Source organism: Ictalurus punctatus, chromosome 3 (assembly GCF_001660625.3).
Source record: "Ictalurus punctatus breed USDA103 chromosome 3, Coco_2.0, whole genome shotgun sequence".
NCBI classification, from domain to species: Eukaryota; Metazoa; Chordata; class Actinopteri; order Siluriformes; family Ictaluridae; genus Ictalurus; species Ictalurus punctatus.
The window spans coordinates 27,897,399-27,916,579 of NC_030418.2; the positions used below are offsets into that span (position 1 = coordinate 27,897,399).

The 19,181-nt window shown below is 38.7% G+C and overlaps 1 protein-coding gene across 1 annotated transcript; it reads left to right on the forward strand.

The window, feature by feature from the left end:
- Positions 1–1,716: 1,716 nt before the first annotated feature.
- Positions 1,717–6,688, forward strand: rtn4rl2a (reticulon 4 receptor-like 2 a). The gene is made up of 3 exons (XM_017463117.3): positions 1,717–1,944; positions 2,411–2,637; positions 3,016–6,688. Exons 1-3 carry the CDS (start codon positions 1,887–1,889, stop codon positions 4,105–4,107), a joined length of 1,377 nt encoding a protein of 458 aa, XP_017318606.1. The 5' UTR covers positions 1,717–1,886; the 3' UTR covers positions 4,108–6,688.
- Positions 6,689–19,181: the final 12,493 nt, after the last annotated feature.

Genomic DNA, 19,181 nt, shown 5'->3' on the forward strand with positions numbered 1-19,181 from the left:
ACCTCTCTAATTCCTTTGTTATTATTCAACAAACTTATATTCTTCTTCTTCATCTTTAGTCAGCTTTGAACTTTTCGTTCTGTCATTTGAGCTCTTTTTCCCTACTCCACTCCAACACAGTTTTGCATAAATGGTGTCAGTCATGCTATGCCTCTGGCCTGGTGATGATACATACAAAGAGTCACGCATGCAGACACACACATATATGCAAACACACACGAACACACATATCCACACACTTACACAAAACTCCCAGCTGGTTACTTGTTGTAGGTGGAGCGGGGAAAGCCTGTTTGTCCAGTCATGCAGTACTAGTGTGGAGGTGGAAAGGGAGAGAGGGATGCGGTATCCAAAACTTGAAAGCGAGTGGAGGCGGTGTTGAATAACATGGACATCCTCAGGCTCTTCATGTTTTCTCCGCCTATCTGTTTGTCTGTCTGACTGTCACTTTGTCCGTCTGTTTAATACTGATGTCATTTTTTTTATTAAGGAACTTCTCATGTGTTTGTCTGTGGCAGACTGACAGAAAATAAAGTACTGTTCATATGCATTTTTGCTTTTGAAGGTACAAACAAGGTAAATGTGTCTTTAAAGGTAAAACAGAGCCCTTAAAGTAATCTATTTGACTCAGTGACTCATTTTTAACCCCAGCTTAGTCTGAGAGTGAGAGCACCTTCCTATATATACACTCTTAAGTGTTAGTACTGTATGGTTCAATGTACAGTAAATACAGTGTAGGTGAAATCATGAACTTTTAACTTTACTAACTTACCAAAGAGCACTTCATGAAGCCGGAAGATGATGCTTAGGAGTGACCATTTATTATTTAATATTTATAAATATAAATTTATTTTATATCTTCTGTGCACCAAGTATTTATAAGTTCTGGGTACCAGTCATTCCCTATCAGAAACGGTTCCAAATCAATTATCCAGTGAACCCTTAAAGAACCATTCATTTCGAAAAGTGTACGGTACGGACCCCACTTGGAGAGTCAGAGCTCTAGAGCGGTTAACCTCTCTTGTGTAAAGTATGACTCTGCCACTAAAAGCTTCTCTCTCTGAAAGGCGCAAGAAAACCACTCCCAAAAGATGCCAAGAAACGAGCCACGTGCACACTTCTCTCCGGTCCTATCCTCCTCTTCTCGGTCCAGTCATCATTAACAGGCTTAGTGCCCGCTCTCTCCCGTCCCCGCCCCTCCCGTTGTCTTGTGCGCGCGCGACTCAGTGACCGTAACGTGAGACTGTGGACCAATCTGCGCACAGCCGACTTCCCTCTAGCCTTATCGGTTGCGCGCGCTCTCGAAGGACGGATACACTCGTTTACATCCTCCACTCCTCGCTCCCCTGTGTGCACGTGCGCGCGCGCTTTCTCCTGGGTTGCCAGATTGGTTGTACTTTTTTGTCCGAATATTAACAGTTTACAATACATTAAAAATTCAATATAAGTCAATACATAATCACACGTTCCTTTTTTAAACACTTTACTTTTTTCACACTTCATAAAAAAAAAAAAAAAACATCTACAGAGCGCAAAGCTTTATCGAATGCGCTCAAAATTAGTTACCTACAGGCAGTATCCAACTCCATAGCTATCATTCCATTACGGTTGGGAGGGTGGAACACTGAGTTATCTGGCAACACCGCCCCTCCTCTTCCGTTCTTCCACCCCCTCGCTCGAGCCTGACCCGGTTGATGACGTAGAGAGATTCCGTGGTGCCCACCGACGTAGGCGCCGCGCCGCCGGGCGACTATAAACAGCAGCCGGTGCGAGCTTTCGGCACTCGCTCTCATCAGTCGCTCCGACTCAGGAACCAGAGCATCAGCGGAGATAGCAAGGAACCGTTCGCCTCCTTACGGCTAACTCGCTTTCGTCTTTGGTTCGGAATGGAAACTTCTGCCTTTACGCGGAGCCGACGAAGCTCCATGGCGCATGACTTTAAGAGTAAGTACCTTCTGCAGTTTGCTTATTTCTTAGGCTGTTCTGTATTGCAAATTTCTCTTGCACTAAAAGTTTATTCTCATGTTGATCACTGTATTTAACTTTTTTGTAATAAATGCGTAAATTAATGTGTTACGCACAGTGAAGAAACACCTTTCAAAGTCGTGTAAAGTAATTTTGTATAACCATTATGACTGGTTTCTTTTATTTTGCATAAACATTTAGTCTAAACATGTCAATGTTAGGAATTGTTCAGAAGTTGAATACTTCTTGTTCAGTGTAAGATGACTTTTATGGGGTTTTGCCTGATAGGTTTATTGTGAAACAGAGATTGAACCGAGCATTAGAACCTAGAACATGGTTCAGAGACATGCTTTGCTGCATGCTTTTAATCTGAGCTTTTATCTAAACAGTGATTTTAAAGTCCGAGCTCATTTCCTAATGGAACATGTTATGTATGTTTTCATAGGTGGTCTCTCGCTCTGGCTGGTGGTCTGGTTGGTTGTGGTTAAGCCTGCACCTGTGCAGAGCTGCCCACACCTGTGCGTGTGTTACCCATCTCCCATGACCGTGAGCTGCCAGGCGCAGAACTTCACCTTTGTTCCAAGCGGTGTCCCCTACGAGTCACAGCGCGTCTTTCTGCAGAACAATCGCATCACAGAGCTGAGAGTGGGCTCCTTTGGCTTTGGGACTCAGGTATGTAAGAGAGAGTGTGAGACTGTGTGAGTGAGTATTTCTTTTGTAAAGCATTAAGTGTAAATGTATTACCTTTCAACTAATTCTCTATTCTCACTTCTGCTCTACCTCTCTTCCTCTTCTATTCATTTTTCTCACTACTTCCCACCTCTTTCTGTGCTGTCTATCTCAATTTTCTCTACTTTAATCCATTCTTTCTTGACCACCATGTGGTCTTTCACAACTTTCCCATTCATTCACCTCTTCCTTTCTCTTCCTGCTCATCCTACCTTGTTTATTCTTCTCTTCACATCCATCACTCTACCCCTTTGCCACCATCCTTATTTCCTTCACCCTCTCCACCATTCTTTCTTGCATCCTCTCTCTTCTACTCTTTAGGTTCTGTGGCTCTTCTCTAACAACATTACCTGGATTGAGGCTGGTGCTTTCAGTGAGCTACGTGATCTGGAGGAGCTGGATCTGGGTGATAACCCTCACCTGCGCCGCCTGGAGGGTGGAGCTTTCCGTGGGTTGGAGAAGCTGCAGAGTCTCCACATGCATCGCTGTCGTTTGGCCGCCCTCCCCCATGACATCTTCCACAATCTCTACAGCTTGCAGTACCTATATCTGCAAGAGAACCAGCTCCACTTCCTCCATGATGACCTGTTCGCTGATCTTATCAACCTCAGCCAGCTCTACCTGCATGGCAACCGCATCCGCACGCTGTCCGAGAATGTGTTCCGTGGCCTGGTCAACCTGGACCGCCTGCTGCTGCATGACAATCGCATCCGGCAGGTCAACCGCCGCGCCTTCCGTGACCTGGGCCGCCTTACCATGCTCTTCCTTTTCAACAACTCATTGGCTGAGCTGCCCGGCCAGGCAATGCGTGATGTGGAGTCCATCGAGTTCCTGCGGCTCAACAACAATCCCTGGGCCTGTGGTTGTGAGGCTCGTCCACTCTGGGAGTTCTTCAGATCCAACCGAGTCTCCAGTTCTGAGCTTCTCTGTGCCTCTCCTGCACCCCGCCGTGGCCTGGACCTCCGCTTCCTGCGTGAGATGGACTTTGCCCTGTGCCCCCTGCCAGACCCTGGCTCCCTGGCTGGAACCACCACCACTACCTTCAGCACCAAGACCCGCTGGTGGTTCTCAAAACACAAGCCTGTCAGCTCCACCAAGGGTATCTTTGAGAAGAGCTCAGAAATCGTGAAAGCCCATCCCTACTCCGGTGGCAAACCTTCAATCACATCTACATCCACAAAGTACGAGCTGGGCGAGGAAGAGGCACTGCTTCCTAAGTTGGAAAAAGAAGAGTATTGGGCCAACTATGGCAATGAGGATGCAGGTATCACCTCGCTGCGCTGCTTTGAAGTGGAATGCCCTGACTTTGACACCATTCCCCCGTTCTCTTCTTCATCTACTTCCTTACCTTCCACTCTCTTGCTAGTTGTTATGTCCATCCTGACTGTATCTATCCATCTCCTCTTTGGTTGAATCTTTGTATCTTAGTAAGGGATCTTGATCCCACATTGCTTCTTCCCCTCTTTGGAGGAACGAAGACCCCGTTTACTCAATCTAACTCTCATATACCTGATTCCTGTTTAACTTCTACCTGACCTGTATCTCTGTTCTGTTCAGTTTGAGCCTCTAGGCTATCTAGGCAACTAGAGGGCACTACACTGATTTAGGATACAGTAGGGGAAGCAGGGAATTCAGGGCAGGTACTGCAGTGCAGGCCCTTATCACAATGGAAGGTAATGATAGCTACTACCAGAAGGCTTTGTTAGTCAACAGGTACACTGTCCTCCTTCCTTGTGGACATTTCATATATATCACAGTCTGTATGGACTGGGGATATATGGTTCCATCCTAGATTTATGTACAACATTTGTATACTTCTGCCATTTTTGGCTGCTATTAGTGCTATTTTGGCTATTGTAAATGCTGCTTGTGATGGTCCTATGACTATAACTGTCTTTATAATTGCAGCTAATACTGTTACTCAAAGTGCTACAGTTTCAGTGCTACTATTGGCACTGCTTACAGTAATGTTAGGTAGACATGATTTCAAACACTATACTGGTTTTATCAGTTAACGGTTTTAACAGTTCTTCAGATTACATTACATTTTAATCAATAGATGGACTGTCCAATGTCAGTCATTATATAACATATGTCAAAGGATATCAAAAAGAAAGGATACAGGGAAAGGAGAGTGATGGAGTGTGACAGCACAAAGAAAATGTGTCAGCAGTGGTGAGGAAAAGGTCTATGTAAGAATAATCAGAAAAAAGAGAGAAAGACAGCAAGTAACATATGGAGAGAGCAAGACAGACAGAGACAGAGAGAGCAAGAGAGAGAGAATAAGACAATATTTCTAAGACAGAGAAATGCAGGAAAACACTTGTCTTTTGTCTTCTCATTTGTTTCTTAACAGCAATTAAGACATCAGAAACATCCTGTAAATATATCATGACATCATCATCAACAGGAAAGCTGTACATAGTGCAAAGAAACATGTTGTCTCATGTTTACTGATCTGTTGGTTTATGTTTACTGATCTCAGATTTGTTCAGAATGTGATATAATTTCTTTTGTCAGTGATTGATAAGATCAGCAAGAACTGATGTGAATGAATTTGCTTCATGTATTTTATGTTAAACTTTGTCATGGACATTTTTTTTTCTTCACTTTTTTGCTTTTTTTAAACAAATATAAACAAATTTGTCTATTAATTTGCTCACTGTGAGACTCTCCTTTTCACCTCTTAGACCTTCAAAGCTTGTATAACTTCATACCTAAAAACAAAAACACCATTATATGAGAACCTCATACCAAGACTACAACTAACCAACTAATCTATCTCCCAAAAGGCTTTCAATCAATGGATAAAAAAAAAATTAATTCTGAAGAAAAATCGAAGACTTGAAAGAAATCAGTGAGAATGTACACAAATACTCAAACAGTGTGACTGGACTGATAGTAGGAAGAAGAGAGTTGACTAATGAACTGACTAATGTCTTGACATTTGGCACTTTGTCCAACACCAGAAACCATTGTGTTAGAGAATATTACTGGTGATATTAGGGGATGGGGTGTTACATAGGAGGCTGAAGAAGGCAGTTAATCTATTGTTTGGTTTGTTCACCTATACAGTCCTACTTTCCTTCTTCAAATTCATGTAGGAGTAAGCATACAATTTCTCTTCTCGATCATCTTCTCTTCTCACAAAAAAACTTAGCATTTGAACTTTCTCCAGATGTGCTATTGAATCCTTAGGGTGTTTATTCCTCACTTTCTCACTGTCTGCCTGAAGAGGTGTCAAGGATCCAGCAACGAGAGAGAGAGGAAGAGAAAATTTTAGAGGGAATTGGTTGTCTTTAATGTAGTGCAGAAATGGAACTGTTAAGGTGAAAAGAGCAAGGACACATGAACAGAACAAGAGCGATAGTGTGTATGAGAGAGAGAGAGAGAGAGAGAGAGAGAGAGAGTGGGGAGTATAAAGCAGGGGTGGATGTGGGTGGCAGTGTGAGATAGAGAAATGCTCAGAGGAAAACAGAGAGATGTACTGAGATGAGAAAAAAAAAACTTAATGTCCTGCAGCATCACATGCTGAAGATGTCTGACTGAGCGATCAACTGAGAGAAGTGTGATGCAAGAGAACATTTATTATCCCGAACCTCAGGTAGAATTTTATTTTAAATAGATAGCATTTTATTTTAACGGTCTGTTTGAGCAATATTCTCCCTTGTCTGTAATTGTGTTTTCACAAGAGGTTTGATTGTTGTCATGACAAAGTTAGTCTGTGCATTCTTGATTTATTTTCAATATGTAACATGTTATGGATGTAATGCAAACTACAGCTATAAGGGTATGGTCAAACTGCAAAGAGGTGCTCTCGGGGGACCTTGGATTTTATTCTTCAGGGCTCTCATAGATGACCAAAGCTTAGTTATACCTTTTAACCCAAAGTATGTGTGTGTCTGTGTGTGATTGAACGAATGAGTGTCAACAAATAAATGCTGTTTTTTCAGCAAAATGAGAAATAAATGACTATCTCTGCTTTTCAACTTAATTTCGTGTGGGAGTCTCTTTTCGTACTCTGTAGAACAATTCACATGTTCACAATTGGTTACACACACACAAACACCCCCCCCCCACACACACACACACACACATGTACATTTTATATATATATATATATATATATATATATATATATATATATATATATATATATATATATATATATATATATATATACAGTGTACACAATAATACAAACAGAAATTATTATTAAAAAGGAGTTCAACAACTGATTTATACACTCAGAGACAATAAAGAGATGCTTATGCTGTCAACAAGTCTGTCTGTCAGTCTGTCTGTCTCTCTTTGTCTCTCTTGCTCTCTCTCTCTCTCTCGCCCTCTCTCTCTCTGTCTGCGTAAGCTATCCTAGATAGAGCAGCTAAATTGCAAGGCCAAATTTCAGTCTCTCAGCATGAGCCAAGCAAACAGTGCCCCCTCACCAACCCACTCACCATCTGTGAGCCTACTGGCCAATAGCCACGCCAGTCAACAGCAAGACACAATGGATTGGCTGAAGAAGGAGGAGCATGCTGACGATTGATGAATATTAGTGACGATCTTTCTGGTGACTCACCGGCTAAGTGAATGGAGTGAACGAAGAAAGGAGAAAGTGAGAAATATGGGAGGGGGTTTGGGGGTAGGAAGGGGTGAAGATGATCTTTTTCAGGGAGCGGACGTTGGGATTTGTCAGAGTGAGCTGCGAGCTGGAAGTTCGCCCACACGTGAAACATACGTACATGAACTGTGATGTTGCTTCCACACAAAACTTTATACATCCACGTCATATTGTAGTTATTGATCACACACACACACACACACACACACACACATACATTGCGAGCCATTTTTGCAGGGACTTTTACTGCACCTTTTGTGTAATTGTGTGCATGTAGCTGTATGTGTTTTGCAATCATCTATACAAATATATACACAGGTACACACACTAACATAAATCATTCAACATGCAGGCTGATCACAGCAAACTGACGCTGATTAGTTCTTGCTGTGTTAAACATTTATGCTAATGTTCTCATACTTTATCATATTTTATCTAGCATGAAGATCAAATCTCTCTCTCTCTCTCTCTCTCTCTCTCTCTCTCTCTCCCACTTTTCCTCCATCTTTCTGGCCAGCTAACGCATTCTCACATTTTCACACCCTCCCTCCTTTTGATGATTTACGTCAGTGTCGCCATCTCCTCTTTCTGTCTTTGGTTCTGTTGGCTCGCACATTTTCTATCTATCTATCTATCTATCTATCTATCTATCTATCTATCTGTATTTCTATCTATCTATCTAATCATCAGTTTCCTTTTGCCGTACATCATATCTGAGAATTCAGTTTTCATACTCTTAAAGAGGACATTGGAGCTTTATATTTATTTCTCTGTCTGTTTATCTGTCTGTCTGTCAGTCTTTTTCTGGCTTTGTCTTCTGGGTTTAATTACGTGTTCATTAAAAGTAAAGCTTAGTTGTTTTTTTTTGTTCCTCAGGCAGTGTGCCAAGGAATTTGAGCTCCTTCTTTTGAACACTTTCTCATTATCTGTGTGGTTTGTCCTGCATTTGTCTGTCTAATACCAGGAGGAAACTGGAAGAAAAAGAGAGCGAAGCGAGAGAGTGAAGCCAGATCTGAGTGGGTGTTTTTTTTTAAAAGGTCCAACATTTTTTCACTGTTTCACTTCAGTGCACTCACTGGGCTCAGCTCAGTGGGTCTGTTTCATCTTCTCTAAATCTGATACTCACCAAAAAAAAACAAACCAAACCATATACCACACTGTTACAGTGTTCAGAGAAGAAGAAAAAATGGGTGCATGAAAAATTGCATGAAAAAGTAAAAATGGGCAATGAGTGCAGAAAAATGGATGGAATTCAAGAAAGGGAGGAGGAGAGGAGGAGTGAGAGAAGTGAGAATTTTGAGTCACATTCTTGGATGGCTTAATTGCAAAAAAAAAAAAAAAAACCTTTGGAAGCCTTATGAAGTGTCAGTGTTCACTTCGTAAGCCTCCCAAACACACACACACACACACACACACACACACACACACACATTGCATTTGTCCTGCAGCGAGGCAGACGGTTTTAAATGGGGTGCGTCATCACTCGTCATTGAAGTGGTGGAACTCAAGTGGAGGATTCACGTGTCTCTGCCACTTGTGCACAAACACATAAGTATGGAGTAAAGTAGTGTGTCTGAACAAAACAAAAAGCTCTGATCTATCATTCCTCCTGGGCCATTTCAGAGTGTGAAAAAACAATCCATACAAATAGACTTAGGAAATTATTATTATTATTATTATTATTATTATTATTATTATTATGTTCATAGGAACAGTGTGCAGCAAAGGATGGGGATCACAGAGTCCAATGTTATGTGTCTGCAAGTCTGCATGTATCTTTCACCTGGATAGTGGATATAATGTGCCTTTAAAAAGGTACAATAATGGACAATAATTAGTTGTAAGCATAAAGCATTAATGTTTAACTACATGCACCTATCTAGGTAAAAGACACATAGGTACAAAAGGGACAAAAGATGCACCTTTGACGGAACCACCCGAGAAACAAGGAAAGGTACTGTTTATTAGAATATACCACATGGAACATGGTGGAACAATAATCCAGAGGCACTGTACCCACAGTTATAGTCAGCCTTAAAGTCTTCAAAGCAACACTATTCATCCATCCATCTGTTTTCCATACTGCTTATCCTACACAGGGTAGCGGGGAGCCTGGAGGCTATCTCAGGGAACTCAAGGCGGGGGACACAAGGCGGGGGACACCCTGGAGGTGGTGCCATCCTACTAAAGGGATTCACACACTATGGACAATTTGGATATACCAATCAGCCTACAATGCATGTATTTGGACTGGAGGAGGAAACCGGAGTACCCAGAGGAAACCGAAGTACCCGGAGGAAACCCGGAGAGAACATGCAAACTCTGCACATACAGGGCAGAAGCAGGGTTCAAATATATGTATATATTATTAAAGATATAACAGACAAAAAATGTTTGAGTAAATGCTTCTAACAATACTGTATAACTAACTAATTCACCATGTGTGCATGTGCATCTAAAAAATTGATTTATATTAATCAGTCTAACCGTAGGGATGAGACAGTGGCATGGCACGTAATGTTTTTGCCCCACAGCTCAGGCCTGAGCTTGTGTTTCATTTTGTTCTGATCAGAAATGATATTTTTATATTCTCAGAAATGTGTGTGTATTTTTAACATTTTCAGAGCATCTTATTACTTTACAGTGTGTTTTTATTTATTTATTTTTTGCTTGCATAATTGTAGAAAAAAAACACTTCCTACATTGTTTTTCTTTCCATCACTCCATGTTTGAAATCATGGCTATAGCAGCTATACAGAATAATGCCATATCATACTGTAGCCAGGTGTGCAGGAAGTGACCAATTGTGAACAGGAATTTAGGCCTACTGAGAAAATGCTTAGGCTACATTCTTAAAATCACACTGGAACAGCAATATAGCATGATTAACCTGTCAAGCACTTTTTCAAATAACAGTTTCACTCTGGGACAATTTAGAGTGATTTTGTGTGTGTGTGTGTGTGTGTGTGTGTGTGTGTGTGTGTGTGTTATTGATTACATTCAATGAGAAATTGCTTCTATTTCTTTTCTTTTCTTTTTTTTTTGTTTACTGTAAAGTTTCTAGTCCCTGGTGCAGAGTTTCCGTGCATGTTCTCTCCCTGTCCATATGGGTTTCCTCTGGGTTTTCCGGTTTCCTCCCACCTCCTATTATGTACATTGGCTAAGATAAATTGCCCATAGATGTGAATGAGTGTGTGAATGTGTGTGTGCATTCCCTGACCAGGAAACAGCAGTTACTCTGTGTCTGTGCATGTGTGTGTGTGGATGTGTGTGTGAGTGAATGGCTAACTGTTATGTAAGGAGTATCTGGATGGATGCAAGTGCAGTTAACGGTTTTATTAAAAGGAGATCTAAACAAATCTAAAATGTGAAACACTGACATGGTCAAAACACGCATAGGGTCAGGCGAACTGTGAACAGAATAAACTAGGTTAGAACAGGAACAGAACAATGAGGAAGAGAACCGGATCAAAAAGCAGACGCAGAACGTGGACCCCGTGACTTGGTATAAAGTAAACACGTAATACTTCGCGCTGAAAATAGAAACATGAGGGGTTTAAATAACAAATGTAATCAGGGGTGAGACAAAACAGCTCCAATTAATGAGAGCATGTGAGGGAGACATCCAATAACATAACAGGGGTGGAGACAGGACATAAACCATAACAAATTCACGTGTAAGACGTTAAACAGAGTCAATGACCCTGAACCCAGCTTCAGAGAGCGCTGCTCGAGGGGAAATCCTGACACTAACCATTATCATATACATCTGATTGTAACATTCAAACACTCTGAAGGCTTTAAATGAAACAATTGTTGCGAAACAAAAGACACAATCAGTTGTCTTCAGTGTGCTGTTTTGTCCTGGTGTAGAATGAGATTGTGTTTAAAGTGTTTAGAGACAGCTGGAAGCTTGCTGCTATCAACCATAAAAAGGCTCTTAAGGCTCTTTTTTAAACAGATTGGAACAGGCAAAGCAGCTTAAAGGCTTCGTTTGCCTTTGATTTTTTTTTTATCCCAGAAGAAGGAAAGGGATTTAATCACAGTTTATCAGGCAACATGTTGTTGTCTACACTCTGTGATTTGTTGTGAGTTTAATAACTAATGAACTAATTATTTTGTTAGTTGATTCATTTACTTCAGCTCTAAGGGATTTCAAGATGCAAGACTAATGAAGATATCAAATTTCTAATAGTCAGGCAGGATTTAAAATCTGATCTGGATTGTTTAAATTCTGTTCTATAGTTCCTTTTAGAAGTTAGTTGTTTTCCCTCCTGATAAAATGACTTGCTATAAATATCAGCAGATCTACGAATTTTAAAGCAATAATCCTGTTCAAGTCCTCTTCTTACTCTAATTTGGAAGATTTGATTTTTAAATATAAAAAAACAAAAAAAAACAAAAACTTGAATATGTTCTCCCCTGAAAAACATGTGAATTTTTAATCAGTGAACACATTAATTGTTAGTAATTAGTGCTTAAAGAAAGAACATAAAATCATGTTGGAAAATGAATAAATGAATAACAAGAAAACGCCTTGTTAATGAGAGAGGTCAGAGGTTCAAGCTGATAGGAAAGCTATGGTAATTCGAATAACCATTCTTTATTTGAACAGAAAAGCATATCAAAAGAAGCAACATGTCAAACCTTGAGGAAGTAGAAAGACACATCAGGGTTACGCTCCTGTCAGTCAAGATCAGGAATCTGCAGACTGGAAAAACACTGCCTGATGATTCTCCTCTAATTTCCCCACTAAAAAGGTGTTTTTACCTGTGGATCTGCCAATCACTGGATGTGTTTTTGGTGTTTTCTTCACCATTCTTTCCAAACTCTACTGACTGTTGTGTGTGAAAATCCCAGGAGATCAGCAGCTTCTGAAATACACAAACCAGCCAATCTGATACCAATAATCATACCACAGTTACAGTCACTGAGATCATTTTTCCTCCCATTGTTATGTTTGATGTGAACATTAACTGAAGACCTGTCTCTGCATAATTTTATGCACTGCACTGCTGCCACATGATTGGCTGATTGGATAATTGCATGAATGAGCAGAGTGTAATGTGAATGGTGAGTGTAATGTGTCCAAACCATTGACTGGTAGTTTATATTCTACTGTATATCATACAACCATGTGTCTTAACTATCAAGTAAACATCTGCAAGTAATATTTGTCAGTAATAGATATCACAGTATTGTATAAAGCACACTGAAGATGCCTTACCCTTACCTGAAGAATAGCACAGCTTCTTCACTAGTTCATTTGCTTTTCCCTATCTAGTGTAATTTTAGTTTTAAATTTCCTCTGCATTTTATGGAGAGGCTGAGAGAGTTAATGGGCTGAGAAATGCTTTCATGTTGTATAATTGCATTTTGGATTTCCCATAGCTTGCTGGCATTGTTTGCTATCACCATATTGCAGAATCCTTCTTGTTACTGAGCCGTGAAAACTGCTGTTATGCCACAAACATGAGGACGTTATATAATTCTATAAAGTACATACAGTGTAGTACGGCAAAATCCCAGTAGAATAATGAATACAGTTAAATTAAGTCAGTATATTCTTTATGGATTTTGCAGCATGTATTGCCTGAATACCAGCTTACCAGAATATCATAAGGATACAGTATTTATTATATGAGTACACACATATTTTTGCCATCACGAATGTCTGAATTGTTGATGATGCCTCTGAGGTGTTAATATGTTTTCGAGTTATGTATGTAAGCTATATTTAACAACATATGTGTCAGCATTGGTCTGAAATGTGGGAAAAAATGAGAGGTGCTAAGAGTACTGATGTGTTTCAGACAGCCACAAATACAACAATCATGCATCATATTAGGCTGCACTCGCCAATCAGGTCTGTGTTTTGTTTGAAATGACTGCGTCTTTGCCTCCCTCTGTCATTTTTATCCCATATGTCCCCCTTTTTCCTTCATCAAATCACCGTGTATAAAAACACTTCTTCCTCTATTGAAAGTAAGCTGTTGTTCCTGTGTGATAATCAGCCTTTTTTATATTCAGACATTGTAGCAGGGATGATCGTGTTTCAGTCTTATCGAGTAACCATGAGAATTGATAGCTCATGAGCTGCACCTGTAAGCTGGTACTACTCTGATAAAATGCACAAACCTTAACTTGAGGAACTCTCAAGGGTTACCAGTTTACCTCAATCCTAAAGTGCATTCTGGGACAAAAATGTGGGACAGAAATGTATTTCAGTTGGATTATATTATATATAATGTTATATAATTGGGGTTATGAATTTAAACAGAATATCTCATATTATTTCAGTGAAGGTAAAGCACAATATATTTGGAAAAATGATTGATAAAATATATATATATATATATATATATATATATATATATATATATATATATATATATATATATATATATATATATATATATATAAAAGTTGTGATTGCATAAGTAGTCTCCCCCGTTGCTGTAAAACCCCTAAATTAGTACCGGTGCAACCAGTTGCCATTAGAAGTCTCATAATTAATTGAACTTAGTCCACCTGTGTGCAATTAAAGTGCTACATGATCTCAATTTAAATAGACTTGTTCTTGGAAGGCGCTAGAGTTCATTAGAGAACATACCTAAACAAACAGCACCATGAAGACAAAGATGCTATCATGACAATTCTGAGACATAGCAATGGAAAAAATGTCCATAACTTTTCTTTTTTTTCAAAACGTGGAAGGAGCATGGAACAACCGCAACTCTGTCTATATAGATATTTATATTTGGTCATCCACCAAAATTCAGTAACAAAGTAAAAAGTGCATTAGTGAGAGAAGTAACTGAGAGGACAGGGGTCAATGTAAAGGAGCTAGACGGATCCACAACTTAGATAGAGGAGCTGTTCTTTGGTGTGATGGGACCAAAACAGAACTTAGGGTCTTGGTACAAAGCACTACATTTGGGAGAAAAGCATCACTGCTCATCACCATGAGAATCCTCCCTACAATGAAGCACCGTGGTGGTAACATCATGTTGTGAAGGTGCTTTTCATCAACACAAACTGGGAAACTGTTGAGAGCAAGATGGATAAACCCAAATGCAAGGCAATCCTAGGAGAAAACCGTTCTCAGACTGCAAGAAACATGATCTGTTGTGGAGGATCACCTTCCAAGAGGACAAGAACTCTAAGTATATTACCAACACAACACTGGATTGGTTCAAAAGCAAGAAGCAGCATGTGTTAGAATGGCCTAGTCAAAGCCCAATCTGTGGCAAGACTTGAAATTTGCTGAAATTTGCTTCAACCAAGTAAAATAGACAAAATGTCAGGATCCCGATGTGCAAAGCTGATAGCGACATATCACAAGAGACTTGAAGCTGTAATTGTTCTGACTCAGGGGAGCTAATACTTATGCAACTAAAAAATTTTTTTTTTTTTTTTTTTTGTTTAATTAACCTTTGTGTCTTAGTAAAAAATATTTAGCACCTTCAGATGTTTGACATATTGTGTAAATCACATGTAAGAAAATCCTGATTAAGTCCATTTGAGTGTTGTAACACTACAAAATGTTACAATATGTATATAATATATACATCATTGTAAATTATGTAATGCATATGTTTGCAATTATAACTATGCATGTAAGAAGTGGTCCAAGTGGCCCAAGAATTAAGTGTCATGGTGTTGTTTCTTCTGTGACAAAAGCAGTAAGTGACTACACCTCAGAAGTCACTTACTGCTTTTATCACAGGAGAAACAAATGGCACAGATCTGTTTATGACATGGTTTATTTGCAAAACACCCAACTGAACACTGTAATTCCATATTTGGATAACATTTATTCACACATACCAACTTTATACCTTTACCAACATGATAGATCAGGGTTCTTCAAATCTAGTCCTTGAGATTCACTGTCCTGCAGAGTTTAGCTCCAACCTTAATCAAACACACCTAAACAAGCTAACCAAGGTCTTCAGGATTACTTGAAAATTACAAGCAGGTGAGTTTGGAGGTTGGAGCTAAACTCTGCACATTTGAAGAACCCTGTGATACATCATGCTACACTGTTGCCAATATTGAATGTAGAAATATTTTAGACTTCACTGACAAACATAAGCTATTGTATGTTAATCATAAACAGAATTCTGTAAAATACTGTTCATTTTTAATATTTGTTATGCTTATATTACATCTATTCATTTCTCAAAATACATTAATAAAGTAGGATTTTCTCCAGATTTCTACTAGCCCTAGCTCTGTAAACAGTGGAATCTCAAACTCAAAATTTTTGCAGCAAAATGCTACTATAGAGCACTTATTTCTGTGAGAATTTCAGGTTTGTGTCTGGTCCCGCACCAGAGATATTCAACAAGTCTCAAAATGAAATGTTCTGCATACACACTATTCTTACCTAGATATCGCTAAAAAAATTATGACTGAGACTCAAGCCCTTCCCATTATAAATTGACCCTAAGCATGGGACTGTGAGCAAACTTGAGCATTACATATGGACTTAAGTTCTCAGTCTAAGCAACAAGAATGTGCAAAAGGTTTATATATGTACATGTAATGTGCTCTAGAAATCGGTTTTTGTTCCAAGGAGATATTGAGGTTTCTGTAAACAGCTGTATAACCAAAATTTGTTATGTGCCATGACACAAAGATGCCCGTCACAGTTAAAATAAGTAAAAAAAACAAAAAAAAACAAATAATACAAGAAAAACATACAGGTAATCAATCAAAATATTTAGGAAAATTCGAAATGGTCAAGCAACCTGTATTGGAAAACTCGAGGTGGAATGACCCAAAAGCAAAGCAATGCTGGGAATTATAAGGTGCGATTTTAATATATCACTCAAAAGGTCAAGGCAGATTTTCATTTCTATACGTCTACGCAGTATTTTTGTGCACAATATGTGTATCTATATCTGTTAGTGGTGTAATCACAGATTTGTATAAAATCAATAAAAAAAAATAATAGCACTGAACTATAAAACGCTAATAGCAGTAGATTTAGAAATCAGTGACTGTAATTATAGTGCATAAACAGTTGAAACACTGTCAAATATGATTATGTTTTATATGTTGTCATATTTTCTGCTTTCCAGCACACAGCACACCTGACCCAAATAATCAGCTTTTTATTGCCCTAATTACTTTACTTATTTCAGGAGCGGATGTAAAACAGAAGGGCGGATTGCATTCAGGAGACTTTTGTAGTACCATGCATGATTGGTTATTCAATACGTCATCGACTGATGTTTTGTTTGAAGGAAGGATGATGGGGAAAAGCTGGTACCATGATTCTGACTTCTTTTTTCATGAATCTGCATAAGAAATATTCATCAGTGGGAGGCATTTTATCAATTTTCCCCCATGCCAGGCCTGACTGTGGGTCTATGCATGCTTGTGATCTTGTATAAGGGTGCTTGTGCTCAGGATGGCATATCATCTGCCTGACGTGTGTGTGTGTGTGTGTGTGTGTGTGTGTGTGTGTGCATGGAGAGAGAGAGAGCGAGAGAGTTAGAAAGCTGGAGAGAGCAGAGTGCATGGGGGTGGCTTTGAAGGCTGTCAGATGAAGGAAGTCAGAGGAATTTTCTGGTTCAGATGTTGCGTGTGTTGTTGTACATCATCATCAGTGCAGGGGCATGCTCCCCCTCATGTATAAATATGGGACTGACTATTAATACCATTTTGCCAGACAGTGGGGGAGAAACATGAATGGAAGAAACGTCACGCACTCTTTCTCACTTCTTTCCTGCCAAGTCTTCCTTTCACATGGTGTCATCCCCATTCATTAAACATTAATTGCTCGACGACATTTTTATATTAATAACCCATCCATCCCATCATTCCTCCTAATGTTTCTTTATATTTATAGGCTTATTTATAGCATATACACAGTCTTTTGTAATTGATTATGTGCTTAATGATTAATTACAGTCAGATTTGAAAGTCTGAATACCTTTAGGACAACATGAAGAAGATGTATAAGAAAATGGAATTAATAGCAACAAGTCATTATTGCTGTACTTATATATAATAAAAGAATTGAAACCCCCCACCACCACCACCACCACCTTTCCCCCCTCCCCATCTTTTCCACATTTTTACTGTTGCACTGGGGCTGAAATTGATTTAATTGGGATTACATGTCTACACAAAATATTGAAAAGGGGAGTTTAATATAATTAGTAAAATTATTCACAAATGAAAAACATATAAATTGCATTGCATAAGTATTTATCCCACTGCTGTGAAATCAATACACCTGTTCCTGGATGGTCCCAGAGCATGTTTATGAGTGTATCAAAAACAAATGTTATCATTATGACCCTGGAGCTATCAAATCAAGTCTGGCACAGGGTTCTGGAAAGGTTTTAGGGGTTTGGTTATAAAAAAATAATAATAAATATCTTAAATATCCTAAACTCCTGCAGAGCAAAATTAAATCCATCCTTTAAAAATGGAAATAATATCACAGCCATGATTCTGCCTAGAAAAGTTAATCTATCAAAGGTCATTGCTCGGATATGGAGGGCATTAGTCCGAAAAGCAACCAAGAGACCAAGTGTAACTCTTGACATGATGCTACCACCACCATAGTTCGCTGTAAGGTCTCAAGGTAATGATGAGTTAGGTTTCCAACCTTTTAATCCATCTTTCCTGAGTCATCAAATGGGATTAGCAGTTTTTCTCAATCGCTTTGGCTTGTTTTTTGAAACAGTCTTAACATTCTCTAAACTGGAAGTGCAATTGTCACAACTGTTTTATGGGACATCACAACTCTATTGCATGTCTGCAAAATGTAGTAACTCATCCAAAACATTTAATTCATGCTTCAACACCTAGTTATTGTGTCAGAAAATCAACTGATCTGTACTGGTCAAACTGTTTAGATGTTTTTTCACCATCGCAGTCAACTCTGGAAATGTTTGTTATATACAAATTTAAGTTTTGTTCTATATTGGTGACACTAACTGCTTACTATACTATACTATACAAGAATGTCAGTTTTGTCTAACTGAATACTATTGTGTAGCTTTTGAGATAAAGATTTGAACACTAGGTAAACGTTTACTGGGAAAAGTCAGTACTGTAATATGCTGAAAAAGAATATGCACATTTGTATGCATACAGTACATTTATTTTTGTAGCAATGTGTTACATGTGAAAATTCACATTTGCGTGTTCATTTTTACAAATTTCTTACATGGAAAGTCATATATAGTGAACAGAAAAGTGCCAAAAATGACATCCATGTAAAGAAAAAAAAAAAAAAAAAAAAAAAAAAAAATTTAAACTTAAAGTAAGTAAGTAAGTAAATAAATAAATAAATAAATAAATAAATAAATAAATAAAAAGCCTAACAATGAAAAACCCTGTGGTAGTTCTGTAAAACATTCCATGTAATAGATATTTATGGAATATACATATACATATGTCTGACAGATTTTGAAAATTGAATGGATCATTTTGCATGTGATGGCTCACACGGTGAATGAATGTTTAGAAGTTGTGAAGAGTGACAATTTCACTGAGAATCGACTTATCAGTTTTGACCAGCATGCCATGTGCCATTTAGTTATTGTGCAAATTGTAGACAATTTTACTTACTCTTTTTCACAGATGTGCCAAAACATGTGCAATTTGCTTAAATAAATAAGAAATTCAAATCTGGTGTGAACAAGAATCTAATTGTTCAGAGATCTGAACTTATTGCCATGTGAGAAAAAAATTCTCATTCGAGAATTGAGCCAAAGCGATTGCCAAAAACTGTAATATGTTTTTTTTAATATTAAATAATGGCTTTCTTCTCGCCACTGTTAAAATGGTAAAACCTGTGGTCTTCCTTTCTGAATGTGATCTAAATATTATTTAGTAA

What these genes read in the sequence shown, in the direction of transcription:
- rtn4rl2a (XM_017463117.3), top strand. Translation starts at nt 1,887, where the DNA reads ATGGAAACTTCTGCCTTTACGCGGAGCCGACGAAGCTCCATGGCGCAT. An exon ending in CATGGCGCATGACTTTAAGA is followed by an intron (nt 1,945 to 2,410) that starts GTAAGTACCTTC and finishes ATGTTTTCATAG; the next exon opens with GTGGTCTCTCGCTCTGGCTG. An exon ending in CCTTTGGCTTTGGGACTCAG is followed by an intron (nt 2,638 to 3,015) that starts GTATGTAAGAGA and finishes TCTACTCTTTAG; the next exon opens with GTTCTGTGGCTCTTCTCTAA.